This window comes from Nannobrachium achirus, assembly GCF_963921795.1.
Source record: "Nannobrachium achirus genome assembly, chromosome: 8".
In the NCBI taxonomy this organism is placed as follows: domain Eukaryota; kingdom Metazoa; phylum Chordata; class Actinopteri; order Myctophiformes; family Myctophidae; genus Nannobrachium; species Nannobrachium achirus.
The window spans coordinates 5,505,864-5,525,643 of NC_137817.1; the positions used below are offsets into that span (position 1 = coordinate 5,505,864).

The 19,780-nt window shown below is 42.0% G+C and overlaps 1 protein-coding gene across 1 annotated transcript in view; it reads left to right on the top strand.

The window, feature by feature from the left end:
- Nucleotides 1-19,780, top strand: part of cwf19l2 (CWF19 like cell cycle control factor 2) — a gene marked incomplete at its 5' end in the record, with an annotated part of 97,526 nt that overhangs the window by 28,707 nt on the left and 49,039 nt on the right. The window contains 5 exons of the mRNA XM_080731159.1: nt 5,239-5,354; nt 7,112-7,224; nt 7,402-7,808; nt 11,450-11,720; nt 19,211-19,307. Coding sequence (XP_080587285.1) covers nt 5,239-5,354; nt 7,112-7,224; nt 7,402-7,808; nt 11,450-11,720; nt 19,211-19,307 — 1,004 coding nt within the window. The remainder of the gene's footprint in view (nt 1-5,238; nt 5,355-7,111; nt 7,225-7,401; nt 7,809-11,449; nt 11,721-19,210; nt 19,308-19,780) is intronic.

The following is a 19,780-nucleotide window of genomic DNA, read 5'->3' on the forward strand; positions in this document are numbered from 1 at the left end:
TGCATGGTAAGCCCCAGAACAAACACATCCTTCAAAATGGCAAAAATGGCTGTTTTGTCTGACTTTGAAGGCTTCTATCTCATGAATGCCTGAACGGATTTCCAAGCGGATTTTTTTTGTTTGAAAGCTGTTAAAAAGTACTACACATATGGTGCATATATGGTGCATGGGCGTGCACGATCCGTGCACAAAGAATTGATCCATGCACTCGAAATTTAGGAAGGTGGCATCCTGGTACTTGGCGGCCATCTTGAAAAGGGCATTCAATGAGTTAAACACATACGTAACAAGCTGGATATGGCCTCTAACCAGAGCAGAAGAGTCGGTCAGCTAAAACCCGTCGACCACAACGAGGGAATTGACATTAATTCAACCAGCGCTGTTCCCTTGATCTCCCCCAACCCCCTTATCATCCTGGAAACCCCCTCTGGACACAAGATTGTTGTTTTCAGAGAGATTCAGCCACATTCCCACACTCTCCTGACACCACATCTCTCTCTCCCCACTCTCCCCGTTCCCTTTCTCCTCTTTTACACTCTTTTATCTTTTTAGTTTGAAAACAAGTTTTTTCTCCCTTCAGATGAGTATTGACACGATGCACACCATTTGGCTCAGGTTTAACCCATTTAGGCCTAAGTACGATAAAAAAATTATAATAAAAAAAATAAAAACCTATGGCCGATTTGAAAATGACCCCCTAAAATGTAAGGATTTTCTGGAAAAACGTATTACTCAGCCTCTGTAGCAGCTAGAAACAAAGTTCCCAAACTATTTGATAGCTTACACCTTTGGCTTTCATATAGAACTTTCAGAAAACTTCAAATATATATATAAAAAAACATATACATAACATATATATGTTGCTACATACTGTACATGTACTGTACAACACAAAAAATAAAAAATCCCGTCCACTATTTTGTGCCAAGGACTCCCAAAATGATGTGTACGATTCAGTTTTTTCAATATAAAACTAAAATGAATGAAAGTTTCAATACTATAATAGCTGTGTGTGTGTATACAATTTTCACACATTGTCAAAAACAGCAGATCTAAAAGGGCGACACGAACCCCAATTCACCCCACTTAAAAAATCTCCCCCTATCAACTGTCTCCCATGCTCTGTAAAATGCCTCCTGCACCTCCTACACACTGACACTGTATGAAGCTATTTTGCTGGGGATCTCCTGGTACCCCCCCCCCAAGGATCCACCGGTCTAGTGCATGCCTGTGTGTGTGTGTGTGTGTGTGTGTGTGTGTGTGTGTGTGTGTGTGTGTGTGTGTGTGTGTGTGTGTGTGTGTGTGTGTGTGTGTGTGTGTGTGTGTGTGTGTGTGTGTGTGTGTGTGTGTGTGTGTGTGTGTGTGTGTGTGTGTGTGTGTAGGTTCTTATCTTCCACCAGAAATAAATGGGAGAAACCTCATCCCACCTTTCTCTTTGAATCCATTACCTCGGGGGGGGGTGGGCCGTCCCTTAACCGTGACCTCAGAGTTACTAGGGCCTTCATTATTTTATACTTTAACTATTGAAACATAGCAGATATACAAGCTCAGAGTGCCACGCTGCGAGCTAGTAGATCTGCTATAAGTGGTGAAAATGTGTGCAAATCTTTGAATATATGTTTTTTTAAGCGAGCTCAAATGTTGCTTCGGGGTGGTCCATGGAACTAAATATTTTGAGATGGGGCTCCGTGGCCATATCATTACATATCATGTCATTTTGGGGGTCCTTCACACGAAAAGGTTTGACTACCACTGACATAGAAATATGGGTTTTTCAAAAAAGGATTTGAAATATTCAAAAACTTGCAAAATTTTTCAAAAAAAAATCAAAAATATCAGATCTACAAGCTCACAGAAAAAGCGATTTTTTTACAGAATTAGCTTTTTTCACTGTCAAAAAAGCGCCTGCCATGTAGTGCATTTGAAACTACATTGCAGTGCACATCATGGGGTGATCACTGCTTGCCTCCTCAGCAGACAAAGTGATGTGGGTGAGAGGAAAAAAACCTGGGTGAAATCTGCCAATCTCAATAGGCACTAACAGTAGTCCTGTTTTAACCCATTTAGACCTGAACGCAAATCTGTGTCTCTTTAGATTTGAACCACTTTAACTATTATTTTATGCTTTAACTATTAGAAAATAGCAGATATACAAGCTAGGGATGCCACGATATGAGATTTTACATGTCGTGGCACACCACGGAAACAATATACCGTGGTGTTCGGTTTCTACGGTTTTTCTCTGCGTGTTTAAAAAAAATATATACATGAACATACAACATACGCAGTAACCAAAATGTCATTGTAGTTGATCAACTCTTCCTTGTTTTCCAAGGTGACATATTTTGTTGTTACTTTTGGGTCAAATTACGCAGGGGTTGACACTAAGATCTCAGAGGCATTTTTTAGTGCACGCCCATGCCTAGATCATGCACCATATGTGTAGTACTTTTTAACAGCTTTCAAACAAAAAAAATCCGCTTGGAAATCCGTTCAGGCATTCATGAGATAGAAGCCTTCAAAGTCAGACAAAACAAACATTTTGCCATTTTGAAAGATGTGTTTGTTATGGGGCTAAACATGCAATTTCGCGATTGCGATCATGCCTAATACATTTTAGGCATTTTTGGAAAAAGATTTATAAAAAAAATGTTTTTTGAAAAAAAAAAAAAGAATTTGCTGCCAACTCGGGAAACTCGGGCTGTGGCAGCTTGGGACTACTGTAATAACTCGGGAAACTCTGGCCTTGGCAATCAATGAGTTAATATATGGTTTGATGACAATAATTGAGTACTTTAACACAAGTAACATGTTTTATTAACTAACTAGAAATGTGTGCTCTGTCGAGCGCCCATCTCCGCCAGACCAGGTGGAACTCCATAATTGGACGGGACTGATGTCATCAACATGACATCAGTAATTGCTGGCCACTTATCAATATAAGTTCCAGAACATCCAAAGTAACTGCATTCAACAACACTTGAAGAGGCTGCTTTTATTCACCGTCTTCTGTTTGAGAAATGTTGAGGTGGACCGTATGTCTGAAGGAAGGACCAACAGATTGTTTCAACACTGCTGTTCCTGTGGGACCCAAGGTTTACTTCTTTGGAAGGTACAGCAAAGTGAGTTCCAGTGATCAGATTGATGTGCACATCTTCAACACAGTGTCCTTATGCTGGAGGAAGTTGTCCCCAGTGACAAATGGAAAAGGAGAGGTTCCCTCTGGGCGCCGGGAACACACAGCTGTACTGATACAAGATGTAATTTACATCTGGGGAGGCTACCCACAATGCAACATTCTTTATGCATTTGATGTCGACACCCACAAGTGGTTGAAGCCCAAGGTGTCAGGGACTGTTCCAGATGGGAGGGAGGGTCACTCAGCATGTGTCTTTGGGAAGCTCATGTATGTCCATGGAGGATGCTGCCAGCTGCCTGGACGCACTAATGACATCTACAAGTTGGACACCACAATAATGATCTGGTCTTTAATCAACACCAGAGGCACTACACCACCTGTTTCAATGGGTCACTCTGCCACCATGATCGGGACAAAGATGTTTGTATTTGGAGGCTACGGGGGCTACGGGGTAAGTTACTGCAACAGCATCAGAGTGTTTGACACAGAGACCAACTGCTGGCTGAGTACACCTTCTTCACAGCTCCTTCCAGAAGGACGCTGTTCTCATTCAGCCTTTACCTACAATGGAGAGCTGTACATATTTGGTGGCAACAACAGGAACTATCTCAAAGATCTGTGGAAATTCAATCAAGAAACTCTCACCTGGAAGCAGGTTGAGCCCAAGGGAAAAGGCCCGGATAAGATGACGGGTATGTGCTGTTGCATGGTGGGAGATCGTATCATCCTCTTTGGAGGATACTCCACACCCAATGACCTGTACATCTTAGACTTGAGTCCTAGTCTGAAGTCATTATGCAAACTAGCAGTTATTCAGTACAGTGTGGAGCAGTCAGGACTCACACATGACATCAGGTGGGAACTGGCAGCCATGACTAAGAACAACAACAGTAGTGGACAAACTAACTAGTGTCTGTAGTTTTGAGAGAGCTGGTGGTGACTGAACAACTACATTGGATCTTTTTTTTTTCCATTTCCTGAAAAGGAAGTCCATTTTGGACTAAAAGGTTTCCACCCGACAGTGACGATATGAGGTCATAGTGTCACTGAACATGGAGAGAGATCAACGATCTAAAGGCCTGTGATTCCACACCGCTGTGACACATCACCTTCATGTCAGCTATTCTGAGACACAAGGACAGATGGACACAGGGGCGTCAATTGGGTATGGCGGCAGCTGCCATATCCTGGGTCCAGGGGGGAAAATAAAAGTTACTTTTAAATATAAATCCATGAATGTCTCTTTGTCTATCTGATTCTGCGCTGGTTATTATGTTGTTAAATTACAGTAAAATAACTACAAATGCAAAGTTTTACATAATGGTCACTTAAACAAGGTATTATAATTATATTCTCCACACTTGTATTCTCCCCAGCTTGACAGAATGGTATATTCCCAGGTTCCGCAGGTCAGCTGCACAGGTGCAATGCATTATTGTTAATTGTGACACGTTTACTAACATGCCAAGTTTAGCTGCACTTGAAAAACCATTCCAGGCTGCCATATCCAGCCCAAGAAACCACAGAAACCTGTGTAAAAAAACGGACAAAAGTCTTTCTTTCTTTTTTCCAGACATTGTGAAAATAGCCGATCTACATGCTCACAGCGCCTCGCGCAACCGTGTTATCCAAAATGTAATGCCTATTTTACATCAGGACTCCCATCTTTGCCATACCCTAGCTTTTGCTGAACTTACCACTGGATGGACAGAAGGACAAAAACACAGTGTGAATGGGTTAATTCAGGTGCCAGCTACACGGAGCTGGATATTTCTGAAGCTAGACATTTTTTTGTGCTGTTGGGGTTTGCAGCCACACGAAGCTGGATATTTCGGCTGTGAAACTGGATATTTTAAATAAGTGGAGAGAATGAAAAATATCCGATTCACTGGATCCGTGTAGACAGGGAACCCGGATATCTCTGAAGACTTTACTGTGTGTGTGTGTGCTTGTTAGACCTAGATATCTTTGTCGTGTGGCCCTAGATATTTTTTCTATGTGGATATCTGAAAAACCGGGATATATGAAAAATCCAGCTCCGTGTAGCCATGGCCTCAGACTCACCCCTCCCCTATCTATCTCTCTCTCTCTCTCCACAGCAGGGCTGGTGGATGACGGTGGTCTCAGCTGGCTGAGGAAGAGCTACCAGAGGATGAGTGAGCAGGCAGAGAGAGAGCAGCGCAGCCTGGATGAGGTGGTGGCTCAGAGATACGGGGTGAGAAAGACACAGGGCTCCCACCGTCAGGACATTCCTGGAAACATTTGGAAATTAGAACAATAATTTTTTCCCAGTACTGGAAAAGGTTTGGAATTGATCAAAGGTCCTGGAAAGTCCTGGAAAAATATTTGGCTATGCATAGTTTTTGACTATTTATTTTGATAAAAAGTAAAAATAAAACTCCACATTTTCTGAAACATGTTTAACTCATCTAGTGCCAATCCAGAGAATACTCGTGAAAAGTACTTGAGTACCTGCAGTGCCAATCCCGAGTATACTCGGGAAAAGTAATATATTACTGTAACGGCGAGTACATTACCGAGAAGAATGGCCGCGGGTCCGGAGACGAAATCCGTCGCTGATTTCGCATCATCACGGCTCCACGAGCACAAAATAGTCCCATCCATAACATTGAGGTGGACAGGGGATCTCATCTTAATGTCCATTATCTCAAAACTACACTTTAGAAGCTAGGATGGAGGCAGATGCTCGCTTATGTTACACACTGATAAAAGCTCCGGTCGGCCATTACACAACTCCACGTGGAGAACGATCGGTTCCGGCGCACGATCCGATGGCGTCAGACCGGAAGTGATTGCGTGGTGGACTTCTGGCCATCAAAATAAGATAACGGCGGTGATGCCAGCCTGAAGGTGGCATCGTGGACTTTATAATCCGTTAATTTCAGGGGCACTAAATGAGTTAACATTACACAAAATATGTAACACCAGTAAGACTCCCTAAATCGAGAGATAAGCGACCATCAGGTCGTACACTCAAACTTTAGAAGGCAATGGTAGCGAATCAGGAGGGAACATGGGAAATGGGACAGATCCATGTTGATGACATGACTTTAAAGATACTGTGTACCGCTGTGCGTGATTCTAGGGCGAAATATGTAGGAGCAGTGTCCAAAAAAATAGTTTTTAAAAAATCGGCCAGATGGTAGCGCTAGATGGGACAGATGCATTTTGATGACATGACTGTAGAGATACTGTGTACCGCTTTGTGTGATTTTAGGGCAAAATCTGTAGGAGCAGTTTCCAAAAATGTGTTTTTTTTTAATCGGCCAGATGGTGGCGCTAGATGGGACAGATGCATTTTGATGACATGACTGTAGAGATACTGTGTACCGCTTTGCGTGATATTAGGGCAAAATCTCTAGGAGCAGTGGCACAAAATGTGTCTTGCAAGAATCGGCCTCATGGTGGCGCTAGAAGAGGGGTATGTAAGAAAGCGGTGGGAGTTGTGGTTTGGCAGCCAAGGTAGTCGGAGGCCTTAGGGTTTTTTCGTGCTAATCAGTCTAAAAAGCGCCAAATTTTGCACAGATGTAGCCCAGGGCATGCTCTAATGATTTAGCTAGGGTGCGCGAGTCGGCGACCTTCGGGTTCGCCACAGCGGCCAAATCAAGTTAGGCTCCCATCGACTTTCTATACAGGAGGAAAATACCCAGAAAAACATGATGCTGAATCCATTGCAAGTGTGTTTGCACAAAAAAAAAAAAACATTCCTTGGGCTACAAATGGCCCCAAAAAATGCCCACAAAACTGTGAAGTGATGACTCAGTGATGACTCATCACTTTTCACCTCTAATCCATTGTTTTCCTTTATTTTGACCCATACAAGTCTGCAACTCTTGACAGTGGTACAAGTTTGTACACTGTCAGAGTTAAGGGGGGGACCGTCCTTGACATTTGAATGTTTGAGAAACACTTGGTCAATGGGGTTAATGCTGTGGGATCTCTCCTCCACAGTCCATGGAGCAGTTCCAGAAGAGACTGGCTCTGGCCGAGGAGAAGGCCTACGGACAGAGGAGAGGAGGACCGAGGGACCAGGGGCCGCCCGGGAGAGGGGGAGGAGGAGGAGGGTGGAGGAGAGGAGGAGAGACGGACAGGGACAGGGAGAGAGGAGGAGTGGACAGGAGAGGAGGAGAGACAGACAGGGACAGGGAGAGAGGTGATGGGGACAGGAGAGGAGGAGAGACGGACAGGGACAGGGAGAGAGGAGGAGTGGACAGGAGAGGAGGAGAGATGGACAGGGACAGGGAGAGAGGAGGGGAGAGACACGGGGCGGCGGACAGGGACAGGTGGAGGCGAAGCGAGAGAGACGGCAACGCGTCGCCCAGAGACAGACAGCGCGACGGAAGAGAGGATGACAGACATAGAGAGAGGGAACGAGAGAGAGACGGAGGCAGCGAAAGAGACAAGAATAGAGATAGAGAAAGGGATAGAGAGCGAGGTGGAGACAGAGACGGAGATGGAGATAGAGACAGGAATAGAGATAGGGAGAGGGATGGGGGAAGGGCCAGGGCCCCGGACAGGGGCGAGGAGCGCCACCATGCCCGCAGAGAGAGCCCCTCTGGCGGGCATGGCCGCGGCCAAGCTCCCCTCTCCTCTCGTGGTTCCCTGAAAGGCCGCTTTCTGAAGCCCTCGGAAGAAGATGAGGATGCAGGTGGGTGGACTTCAGGTTTAAACTCGATCAGAGCCCGTTATTTCAAAAGACATAAACTGTAAAAAAATAAAATATAGATACAGTCGTGGACAAAAGCATTGGCGCCCTTGCATTTATTTGGAAAAACACACCATTTCTTCCAGAAACTTGGCAAATGAAAACATATTTTGGCTTCAACATATCATCGTTGTCGGGTGGAAACCTCGTATCTCCAAGTTTCAAATTTGTACGTTCTTTTGCAAAGTAAAGCCCTGCTTCATCATACAAGGTTGTCGCACAAAAGTAGTGAAAACAGCCGATCTACAAGCACACAACGCCTCTCACCGCGAGGCGTTGTGTGCTTTTAGATCGTCTGTTTTCACTAGTTTAATCATCTTTAAAATGATAAATACCAAACGAACGGTTTTGGACATACAAGGTTTTCATCCGACAACGACGATATGTACTTATTTGGTTTGCAGAGGAACACAACAAAATATCAAATCCTAGCTCATTCCACACAGAAATGTAAAAAATGCCCTGGACAATATTATTGACACCCTGTTAGATTTGCATGACATACTTGAATTCCAGGCAGGCTATATTCACCTGGAACTCACCTGGTGAGTCAAAGTTGACTATAATCTTTAGTAATCACTAATCCACCCAGTTTAAACGGAGTAAATCCCTCATTCTGCTGTTTTATGTCAGTGCATGACCCACACTGAGCTTGGACAGAATAAAAAAAGGAGAGTATTGTCAGGAGGTCAGAGGTCAGATTGTAGCCAAGCATGGACAATCTCAAGACTCCCAAGTCCATCTCCAGAGACCTTGATGTTCCTTCACTGTGCACAATCAAGACGATTAAGACCCGTGACCTTTGTCATGTTCCTCTGCAAACCAAAAAAAAACAAAGTACATGTTATGTTGATGATCAAATATGTTTCCATTTGACACATTTCTGGAAGAGATGGTGTGTTTTACCCATTTAGAACCCATTTATTTTATGCTTTAACTATTGAAAAATAGCAGATATACAAGCTCGTACAGAGCTTGTAGATCTGCTATTTTCTTTTAAATCGTGATAATTGTCTTTTGAATCCTTCTAAGGTTTTTTGAAAAACCTATGTTTCTATGTCAGCAATCTGGCCAGCCATCGTCAAAGAAAAGGTCCTTTTCACTTAACTGGAGCTCAGTTAGTCTGTTCTTGAGAGACTACTGTATGTCAGTGGTTCTCAAACCTTTTCATGTCAAGGACTCCAAAACTGATATTTGGCCATGTATTCGCATCTCAAAATATCTAGTTCCAGGGACCCCCCAGAAGCAAAATTTGAGTTACAAATGTTAACTTTAAAAATACATACAAGTCAAAGATTTGCACACATTTTTCAAAAATAGAAGATCTACAAGCTCGCAGCGTGGTACTCTGTGCCGCGCTGGTTCGTTCTTGCAAACCGGCTTGCGTTTCCACCAGATTGAACCATGACTGAACCAGAGGACTTCTAGTTACTTCTACCCCACTACATCTCAGTAGGGCATTCAGTTACTTCTACCCCACTACATCTCAGTAGGGCATTCAGTTACTTCTACCCCACTACATCTCAGTAGGGCATTCTTCTACCCCACTACATCTCAGTAGGGCATTCAGTTACTTCTACCCCACTACATCTCAGTAGGGCATTCAGTTACTTCTACCCCACTACATCTCAGTAGGGCATTCTTCTACCCCACTACATCTCAGTAGGGCATTCTTCTACCCCACTACATCTCAGTAGGGCATTCTTCTACCCCACTACATCTCAGTAGGGCATTCTTCTACCCCACTACATCTCAGTAGGGCATTCTTCTACCCCACTACATCTCAGTAGGGCATTCTTCTACCCCACTACATCTCAGTAGGGCATTCTTCTACCCCACTACATCTCAGTAGGGCATTCTTCTACCCCACTACATCTCAGTAGGGCATTCACGAATAGTGATTTTTAGTATTCGAATTATTCAACCTCAAAGTATTCGAATAGTGGAATATTCGACAGGACTGGCCAAACTGTCCAATATTAAGTAAGCAAGAGGCGAACATTGTGAAAATAGCCGATCTGCATGCTCACTGTGAGCATGTAGATCTGCTATTTTCACAATATTTATCTGCAGAACCGAGTCACATTAAATGTAATACCTACAATTCCAAGTGCTTGTCAGGGTGGGGGTCCCCAGTTCAAATATGTTTATTTTGGGGGTCACAGCCTAAAAAGGTTTGAGAACCCCTGGTATAGAACATTAACAAATTCATTCACCAGTCCAGGGGCATTGACAACTCATTCTTATGACTTCCTATCTCGCCAAGCTTTATAAACTATATATTTTTTAAAGAGAAAACAATACACAAATACAAATAAGGGAATATTCGACTTTGGTGAACAATGTCGAATAGTGACTTTGATATTCGAATATTCGATTATTTGGATCTCAGAGGCAAATATTACACTTATACCCCACTACAATTATTTGAAAACTTTAGTGACTAGTTACAAAACATACATTACCCACTTAAGTCCTACCTTTTGGCCATTTGAAAATAGCTGCTCTACAAGCACACACTGTGCACGCATTGTGAGCTTGTAGATCTGCTATTTTCAAAGATTTTTATCCATTTGAAAACTTCCGCATAATGAGCACTTTCTACTTTTGGTACTTTTTGATACCAATTCTTTTTTACTTTTACTCAAGCACATTTTGAATTCCGGACCTTGTAACAAATTTAAATCCGGGAACCCCTTTTGGGGTAGTTGTTTACAACTGTAATCTTTGAATAAATATTTTTCAGAAAACTTAAAGGTAGGGTAAGTGATTTAATTTAATTCAAATAATACTAAAATGGGTCTATGTTCTGATAGTACTAGTTACTATAGAGTGTTTGGTCCATATTTGAAAAAAAAAAAAAAAACGTGTTAGTTGCTCCACCAAATCTGTTGGGTGACAGGTTTTCCTCCAATCAGGATAGAGTGGGGCCTTCCTCCAATCACGGTTGAGTGGGGGCGGGCCTTATGCGCACCAAGGCCCGCCCCTATTTGATCATGATTGGAGGAAGGCCTCCGCCTGTCACCTACATGAAAACTGAAACTGAAACTTGAAGGACAACTTTGTTTTTTTACAACAAGGGTTCATATTTTAGATTGTAATTACAGAAAAGAAAAAGTGAGGGTTAAAATGTTTTCATTTGCTTCTTCTATTGTTTTATCGCGTTTACCATGCTAAAATGTGGGGCATGCGTACGCATGGGGGCATGCGTACAAGTGGCTAAATATGTCTTTTTAGACACAATAAGCCAGCAGTTTCTTTATTGCTATTTACAGTAACACTTATAGCCCCCATAAGTCACATCCAACCATGAAAGGTTGTGTTGTAACTTGGGAATGGGCTTATTCTGTGTAAAATTACATATTTAGCCACGTGTACGCATGCCCCCAACCACTGAAATAAGAAAAATAGAAAGAAGTAAATGAAATCAATTTAACACTCATCTTTTATATTCTTTAATTACAATCTAAAATATGAACCCTTGTTGTAAAAAAACTAGATTTGTCCTTTAAGTGAAACCTAACCTCAGGATTTAGTAGGCGTTTTTTTAGAACAGTTTTTAGTTTCCCTTTTGCTGTTGGCAGGTCTCCAGCCTCTCCCATCTGTTGCTCCGACTCGGCCTTCCACGGCTTTCAAGAAGCCCGGTTCGGACGACGACGAGGAGGAGGGTTCTGACCGCCGCGGGCGGGTGGGCGCCGCCAGGGGGGTCCCGGCCTGGAAGAAGAGCGGTGGGCAGTCTGACCCTGCAGAGAGAGCAGAGCATGCTGGGATAGCTCCTCCACCTCCCGATGCACCCCAACAGGGTGGCCACGATGACAAGGCTGCAGAGACTTCATCATCATCATCATCATCAAGGTGAGGGGGGTCATGGGTAGGGATGGCACCAATTGTGACCATTTCATATCACGATTATTGTGACAAAATAAATCACGGTTTACGATATTATCGCCATAATCAAAATACCCCCAACATCCATTATCCTGGGGCAGAGCGTTTGCCAAAAAATAGCCCATCTACAAGCTCTACTGAGCTTGTAGATCGGCTATTTTTTGGCAAAGAGATTTGGTAGAAAGTGGAAAAAAAGACTGTATTAAGTACGTATATTATAAGTACATTTTACCAACAGAGGGTTTAAGTGATATCGGATATGCAGCTCGGCAAATAAAAGGTTAATTGATCCCAGTGCATGATAGAGGACGATTTCACGATAAATTAAATCTCCACGATATCCTGAGTGTTTTTTTAGCACGATAAACGATAATATCGCGTATCGTCCTATCCCTAGTCATGGGTAGGGAACTAGGGATGAAGCTCGAAACACGAGCTTGTTACGTACTCGATAAGACATTTTTTGAGTACCCGGTATCAATAAGCTTTGGGCTTATCAAGCCTGTTATCGAGCATAATAGCGTCCCATGACATAATTTTCAAACAATCAAGACAAGAGGCGATCAAGACATTATTACAGTACTATTCCTAATATAAAGCCATTTAACATGTATTGCACATTAATGAATGGTTGTTTTAATGATAGGCAAAATATTTTTTTTTACTTTTGTTAATTGTCATCTTCATAGATGGTGGTCAGCCACAAACTTGCAGTCACAACAACTGGCCAATCTACAAGCTAGGAATGTATAGGCTTATTTAAAGCATTATCACTAATAGGATCCAGACTAATAGGATCCAGAGAGGTTCTCACAACATCAAGGATGCACAGAGCTCGGTTCCAGTCCTCGTTGGTGCTTGATGTGCTTCCAGGAACCTGTCAGGAGACTTTCTAATGCGGATCTGCTCTGACACACCAGAGAGCCCTAGAGAGCCCCAGAACTCCCCCCACCAAAGGCCCATGGGAGCTGAACCTTGAGCCCCTTCACTCATTTCTGCCTCGCACTGCATTTATGTCTGAGGAGATATATTTAGTTCTCATGGATTAAAGTTCTCAGTCGCCACGATTGATTTCAGTCATTCAGGCTCCATAGAATGTCTTCTATGGCAGTGGTTCTCAACCTGTGGGTCGAGACCCCCAGGGGGGTCCCCAAATTATTTTGGGGGGGTCCCCAGATGATTAACTTAATGTGCAACATTGTTTTCTCCCTCAACAGTAAACAAACCAACATAAAGTTTACGTGTATATACTAGAGCAGGGGTGTCGAACTCATTGGATGAAAGGCGACTTAACCAGTCGCGGATCGGATGGCATGCACACTCGCGCACATGTTCGCTCTGTTTTTCTTCCTGTCGTCTCAGCCACTGCTATAGCTAGCAGTATATAGCAGTATATCATTTTACAAATTGTGTTAATTATTAAGTTAAATAGCTACTTTCATTATTGGTATTACAGTTGCAGTTAGGTACGAGAGATGCTATTTGTTTAAAGGAGTAGTTCATCCCCAAACTGACTTTTTTTTTCTCTTTGATTACTCACGCCATGGAGACTTGAGTTCAATAATATATTTTTATTTTATTTGTCGCATTACTAAGACAAAAATGTGATAATAAAAATGTGAATAAAAAATGTGAAAAATGTGATAATAGCACACTTCCCCCCATTGATTCCGGATGGGGACCCAAATGCATGTGGGTCCCCATCCGGAATCAATAGGCATGCATTTATTGTAATCAAATTTCTGTTTTAGGAATTGGGGGTGAACTACTCCTTTAAAAGTGCCAATAAGAATAAACCATTTGATAATAGAATAATTCAATTCCTGATAGTCTCTGCTATAATTTGTAAATGGCTAAAAAAAATATTATTGATGCAGGACAATAATTATTTTTATTGTATTTTATAATAAAAATAATAAAAGTAATGAACAATAATGGCATATTCAGAAAATATCTTGAATAATAAAACTTTTACATTTTATTATTATTATATTTTTTAAATAAGTTATTTTCTTAACAACATTTATTTCCATGTCTAATATGTGTAATCTTTGAGTACAGTTTGAATATTGTAGGTATGTTCAGGTATTATTCATAGCCAGACCCCCCACCCCATTCCTAGCAATGCTGTCATCTTCAGAGAGAGAGAGAGCTGGTCACTTAACATTCCAATCAATCAACTCAATCACTGCCAGCTGGTGGGAGAAACCTAGCATGCAGTGAGCAGGCATTAGTTAGGTTAATTCTTAAAACAATCATAACTCTTAACAGGAATGGAAATGCAATCTGAGTTCTCAGAGGTTCTTTTTGGGCCAAAACTATGATATTCCTGGCCAGGAAGTTGTCCCAGGCTCAGAATCTGAGCCTGGAAAATACAGGATGTAGAGCCCTGTGCAAACCTTCAAAACATTCAGAATAGAAACCAACCAAAAAGTTTAAACACTACAATAATATGCAGCACTACAACAAAATGTAATGCCTCAACTCTTAGTGCTCGTCATTTTGGGGGTCGCAGCCTGAAAAGGTTGAGAACCACTGTTCTATGGAAGCATGTTGCATTGTGAAAATAAGCTTATATCGTCAAGCTCTCGCTCGTAGATAGGCTATTTTGGGTTTTATTATTTCAAGGTTAGAGCATTTGAAGTGGTCAGCTCAGCAATATGTTCAGAAACATCTTCCATAACATCTTCAACAAATTGACATGCCGGGATTTAGAGAGTTTTCTTTTTTTTTACCAACCTTTGAAAAATCGCTGAAATGTGCAGAATCAGATCTACATCTGCACATTTCTAAAGTGAAAGGGACTTTTAAGAACTTTTTAATACCTAGTCCTAATATATAAATATATAGGGGTGTCTGTCAGTGGCTCAGTGGTAGAGTGGCCGGTAGAGCAGCCAGTTCGATCCCAGGCTCCCCCAGAGTTGGTGTCGAAGGGTCCTTGAGCAAGACTCTGAACCCCTAGTTGCTCCCGATGTGCAGGTTGGTGCCTTGCATGGCTTCCTCTGCCTTCGATGTATGAATGTGTGAATGTAAGGCACAATCTAGCGCTTTGGATGAAAGCAGCCAGTAATCAACAAACTATACTCAAACATTGGCTACATTTACAAATATTACATACAGTGCTTGTCAGGGTGGGGTGGGGGGGGGGGGGGGGGGGGGGGTCCCCCCACTTCAAATATGATTATTTTGTGGGGTCACAGCCTCAAAAGAGCCTCTAGAACAGTGGTTCCTTTTCAGGCCCGACCCCCAAAATCATTTTTGAACTTGGGACTCCCCGCCCTGCACAAGCACTTGGAATTGTAGGAGTTGGCATTACATTTAGTTTGACTTGATCTATTCCATTGTGAAAATAGCCATCTACATGAAGATCTGCTATTTTCACAATTATTACTGCCTCTAATATTTGACAATTTAATAATAATAATAATAATGATACATTTTATTTGTAACACACTTCATATTTTGAAACAAAATCTCAAAGTGCTACATTAAAATAACAAATAAATGAAGCAGAAGCAAACAAAAACCAACAAAAAGATTTAAAAGGTAAAAACAGTTAAATCAGAAAATTAAGAACAGTGCACACCTATTTTACACAGCTCAAAATAAGAAAAAATAAAAGCCAATGTTTGACCAGAGGTACTAAAAACGTCCTTAAATTGTCACTTTAGAAATGTGCAGATACCCCGTATACACTTATACTGTATGTTGAGTCTGTTTACTGTTGAGTGAGAAAACCATGTTAACATTTAGCTAAACATCCAGGGATCCCCCCAAAATAATGTGGGGACCCCTCGGGGGGTCCCGACCCACAGGTGGAGAACCACTGCTCTAGAACAGCACTTCACAATATTGTTTTTAAAGGGATTCTTCTACATCTAAAGTATCTTTTTACTGCGCTCCTCCAGCATGTGGCAGCAGGCAGTGCAGCGGTCCAAGCTGTGATGTCGCTGATTCTTTACTGCAGGGGTCTTCAACAGGGGGTCCGGGACCCCTAGGGGGTCCTCAGAGTTACTACAGGGGTAGCTGCCAAATCCTTGTGTGATAGGATAATTATTTTAAATTAACAACTTGAACCCTCATTTCCCTATTCCGAGGAGAACTTAAGCCAAAAATATTAGATCTACAAGCTCTCGAGGCGTTGAGAAATTGCAGATCAGCAGTGTTGATTTCGTTGACTAAAACTATGACGAAAAATAGTTGTCAACTGCGTTTTTTTCACTGACGAAAACTAAATAGAAACAAAATAAAAACTAAGCTGTGATGTCTAAAACTAAGACTAAATATATTGACAATTTCGTCAACGAAATAAGACTAAAACGTTAGGGAGGGACTAGTGGAGAAGAGAGTAATTTTATATTTGGTTGCTTTCAGGTGTTGCGTGCTGAAAATAGCAGATCTACAAGCTCACAACGCGTGGTTCCGTCCTGAAAATAGCCGATCGGCTATTTTCAGGACGGAACCAAGTGTAAAATCAGTCATTATGATGCCATCAAGGCCTGCCAAATTACAATTCTACAGTTGACTAAATCAACAGTGGATTTAGTCAAATAAAATCTTATGATATTTAGTCGACTAAGATTAGACTAAAACTAAAACTGTTCGGGTGACTAAATTATGACTAAAACTAAAATACATTTTATTCAAAAGACTATGACTAAAACTAAATCAAAATTTGCTGTCAAAAACAACACTGGTACACAGTGAAAGGTCAAGTTTTCAAAATACCTACGATTTAAGTGGTTAAATGTCTTAAAACGTACATTAACATGAATCCAACATAGACGGATGACAGCGCTGTCAAACAAGTCTATGAATCTATATGAATGAATCTGAATGAAAATATCTATATATGAATGAAGTCGATGAAAATCTGCAGCACACATTTATACAATATGTAGAGGGGGGTCCCTGCTTCATCTCTCTCTCAGCTTTAAGGGTCCTTGGTCTGAAAACGCTGAAGACGCCTGCTTTACTGCGTTGAGCTGCTTCTTCCCTGCGTCATGCATCATTAGGCTTAGTTGTTTAGCCAGACGGCCCTCTGAAAGCACCCGGCCAACAGCCTTGGAACGAGAGCACTGCTGTCTCATGGCAAACACAATGGAGGTCATCAGAGGTGTAATAGACTAGAACAGTGCTGACTAACCTGTCATCTCCTCATTCTCTACCTCCCACCCCCGTCAGACTGTACCTGTGGTAGTAGTCGGACGCACCCAGACTTCTTTATTTAAGTGAAAGTAGCAATACCACAATATAATATAATTATACTATTAAAAGTCCTGTGTACAATTTTGCTTTAGTAAAAGTATTAACTATATCGCCATAAAAATTATGCTTAAAGTACTCATATGTGTGTTTAGCACTGTCACGATTACAAATGTTTTTGACATTGAACATTGGAGATCATGATAATACAAACGTCATTTCTGTTTGCCTTTTAGGCTTCGTAATCAAAAATTGCTCAGGGCACACATTGTGGCAAATTACGTAAATGTAATTACTGACACATTTAATAATTTTAGTAATGGCAATAACTTACACACAGATCATTGCGGTTGTATTTTTTCTTCTCCGTGTTTTTTTTAGCGAGGTGAAACACAAACAAAAGCCACCGAGAAGATGCAGGTTGCAACGTAATTTGTATGGAGCATGTTTCTGGACATTATCTGCGGGGACGGGCGACATAAAGTCGGCAATAATGTTCTGTCTATCTGCAACACAGAGCAGAACGCACAAGACGCAGCTGAGGCTCGTCTCATTCTTGTGATAACCCTGGTGTTGAGCTTGGGACTGAGCTGAACATGTCCTCCTGCATGACGCACGCACGCATCCCTCCACTGTAGCTCTCGCCTCTCGGAGAGGCGGGCGAGGAGCGCTCTGTCTACGACCAGTCTCAAAGTAATGGTGAAACATAAGCATAATCTAGCATCGGACACACTTCGGGCCTTCGGGGTCAAAAGACCCGTCCAGAATTGGGTCCATTTTCCCAGGCTCCATTTTAGGGTCGGATCCAAATAAATTTTGCTCCATTTCGGACCGGATCTAATCACAATTCGGGCCGGGGCTAGTAAATCAGAATTTTTCTCTGGGCCATTCGGTTTGGTCCAAAGATCCTCGGTTCCATTTCGGCTCGGCTAGTATTTTTTTGACCCGTGCTACCCTCTACAATAGAGCTCGAATGACGGGAAAAAATCCTGTTACTGAACAAATAGAAATGATTACTAGCAGAATAAAGAGCTATTTAACACTTATTTTAACAAAACAATATCACTTACTACACCTAAGCCCTACATACTTAGTTGACCGCACTACCCCAGGGCTCTATATTAACTTCCGTTCAGACGACAACGGCATTTTCGTGGGTTGAAAATGGAACAAAGTGAGACTGGAATTTTGGGTGGAAAAGTTGACAACGGTCTCCCCTCGACAACACATCTGATGTCATGGCTCGCATACACATAGCGCATACAGCCTACTGAAGCCATGTTACCATGGTGAATAGTAAACTCTACTTATTATAAATCTATGATGGTAAACAAGGAAGTAGAATCGTCTATCCGTGCGTCACCGCCACCTAGGGAAATGACATGGACACTACATCATTTCATGATCAGATGCAGCTTCATATGAACGCTGGATGAAAAGCAAAACGCAACGGCGAGGTCCCGGGACCTCGACGTGGTGAGAGTGGTGTCATCTGAACATGGCCTTAGAACCCTCCTTTTTCACCTTTTACAGTGTAGAGGAAAACCATTGGTCAACGTTGGCTCTGGGGACCACCAGGAGTCCAAAATGGGGTCTGTCACTCAGACAGATATACTGTATCAAACGCTGGCTCTGATGAAAATAGGATTAAAGGAAATACATGTACAGTATGTGTGTTTTGTTGAGCTCTGCAGATGAGGTAAACACTAGGGCATTCACGAATAGTGATTTTTAGTATTCGAATTATTCAACCTCAAAGTATTCGAATAGTCGAATATTCGACAGGACTGGCCAAACTGTCAAATATTAAGTAAGCAAGAGGCGAACATTGTGAAAATAGCAGATCTACATGAGGCGTTGTGAGCATGTAGATCGGCTATTTTCACAATATTTATCTGCTGAACCGAGTCACATTAAATGTAATTCCTACAATTCCAAGTGCTTGTCAGGGTGTGGGTCCCCAGTTCAAATATGTTTATTTTGGGGGTCACGGCCTAAAAAGGTTTGAGAACCCCTGGTATAGAGCATTAACAAAGTCATCCACCAGGGGCAATGATAAACTCATTCTTATGACTTCCTATCTAGCCAAGCTTTATAAACTATATATTTTTTAAAGAGAGAAAAAAAAAAAAAAAGAGAATATTCGACTTCGGTGAACAACGTCAAATAGTGACATTGATATTCGAATATTTGATGAATGCCCTAGTATACACTCACCCTGGTTCTCTGTCTGTCTGTGTGTCTGTGTGTAGCAGTGAGAGCGAGGCAGAGGAGCTTCCGTTGCTGACAGACGAAGAGATGAACAAACTGGGAGCCAAGCTGGTGAAAGCAGAGATCATGGGGAACACGGTACAATTGATGATTTCATTGTGTTTTTTGGCATTGAACAGTGGAACACATGAGTAAGATTATATTTCTGTTTGTCTTTTAGGCTTTGTAAGCAAACTTTGAACAAGGCAGACATGACAAATTCCTATATTAAATTGGCCTAGAGCAGGGGTCTTCAACAGGGGGTCCGGCACACCTAGGGGGTCCTCAGAGTTACTACAGGGGGTCCTCCAAATCTTTGTGAAACTTGACACTTTTGTTCTCATTTTTCATATTAACCACTTGAACCCTAGTCAGTCTCCATATTCTGAGACGCCTCGCGCCTCGCACTGCGAGGCGTTGTGAGCTTGTAGATCAGCTATTTTTTGGCTGAAATAGAGGGGGAACAAGAGAAGACTAAGTACAGAGTGAAAGGTCAAGTTTATTGTGTATTGACGGTTCAGGTGGTTAAATAACTGAAAACACAAATTGACATGAATCCAAAATACACTGAT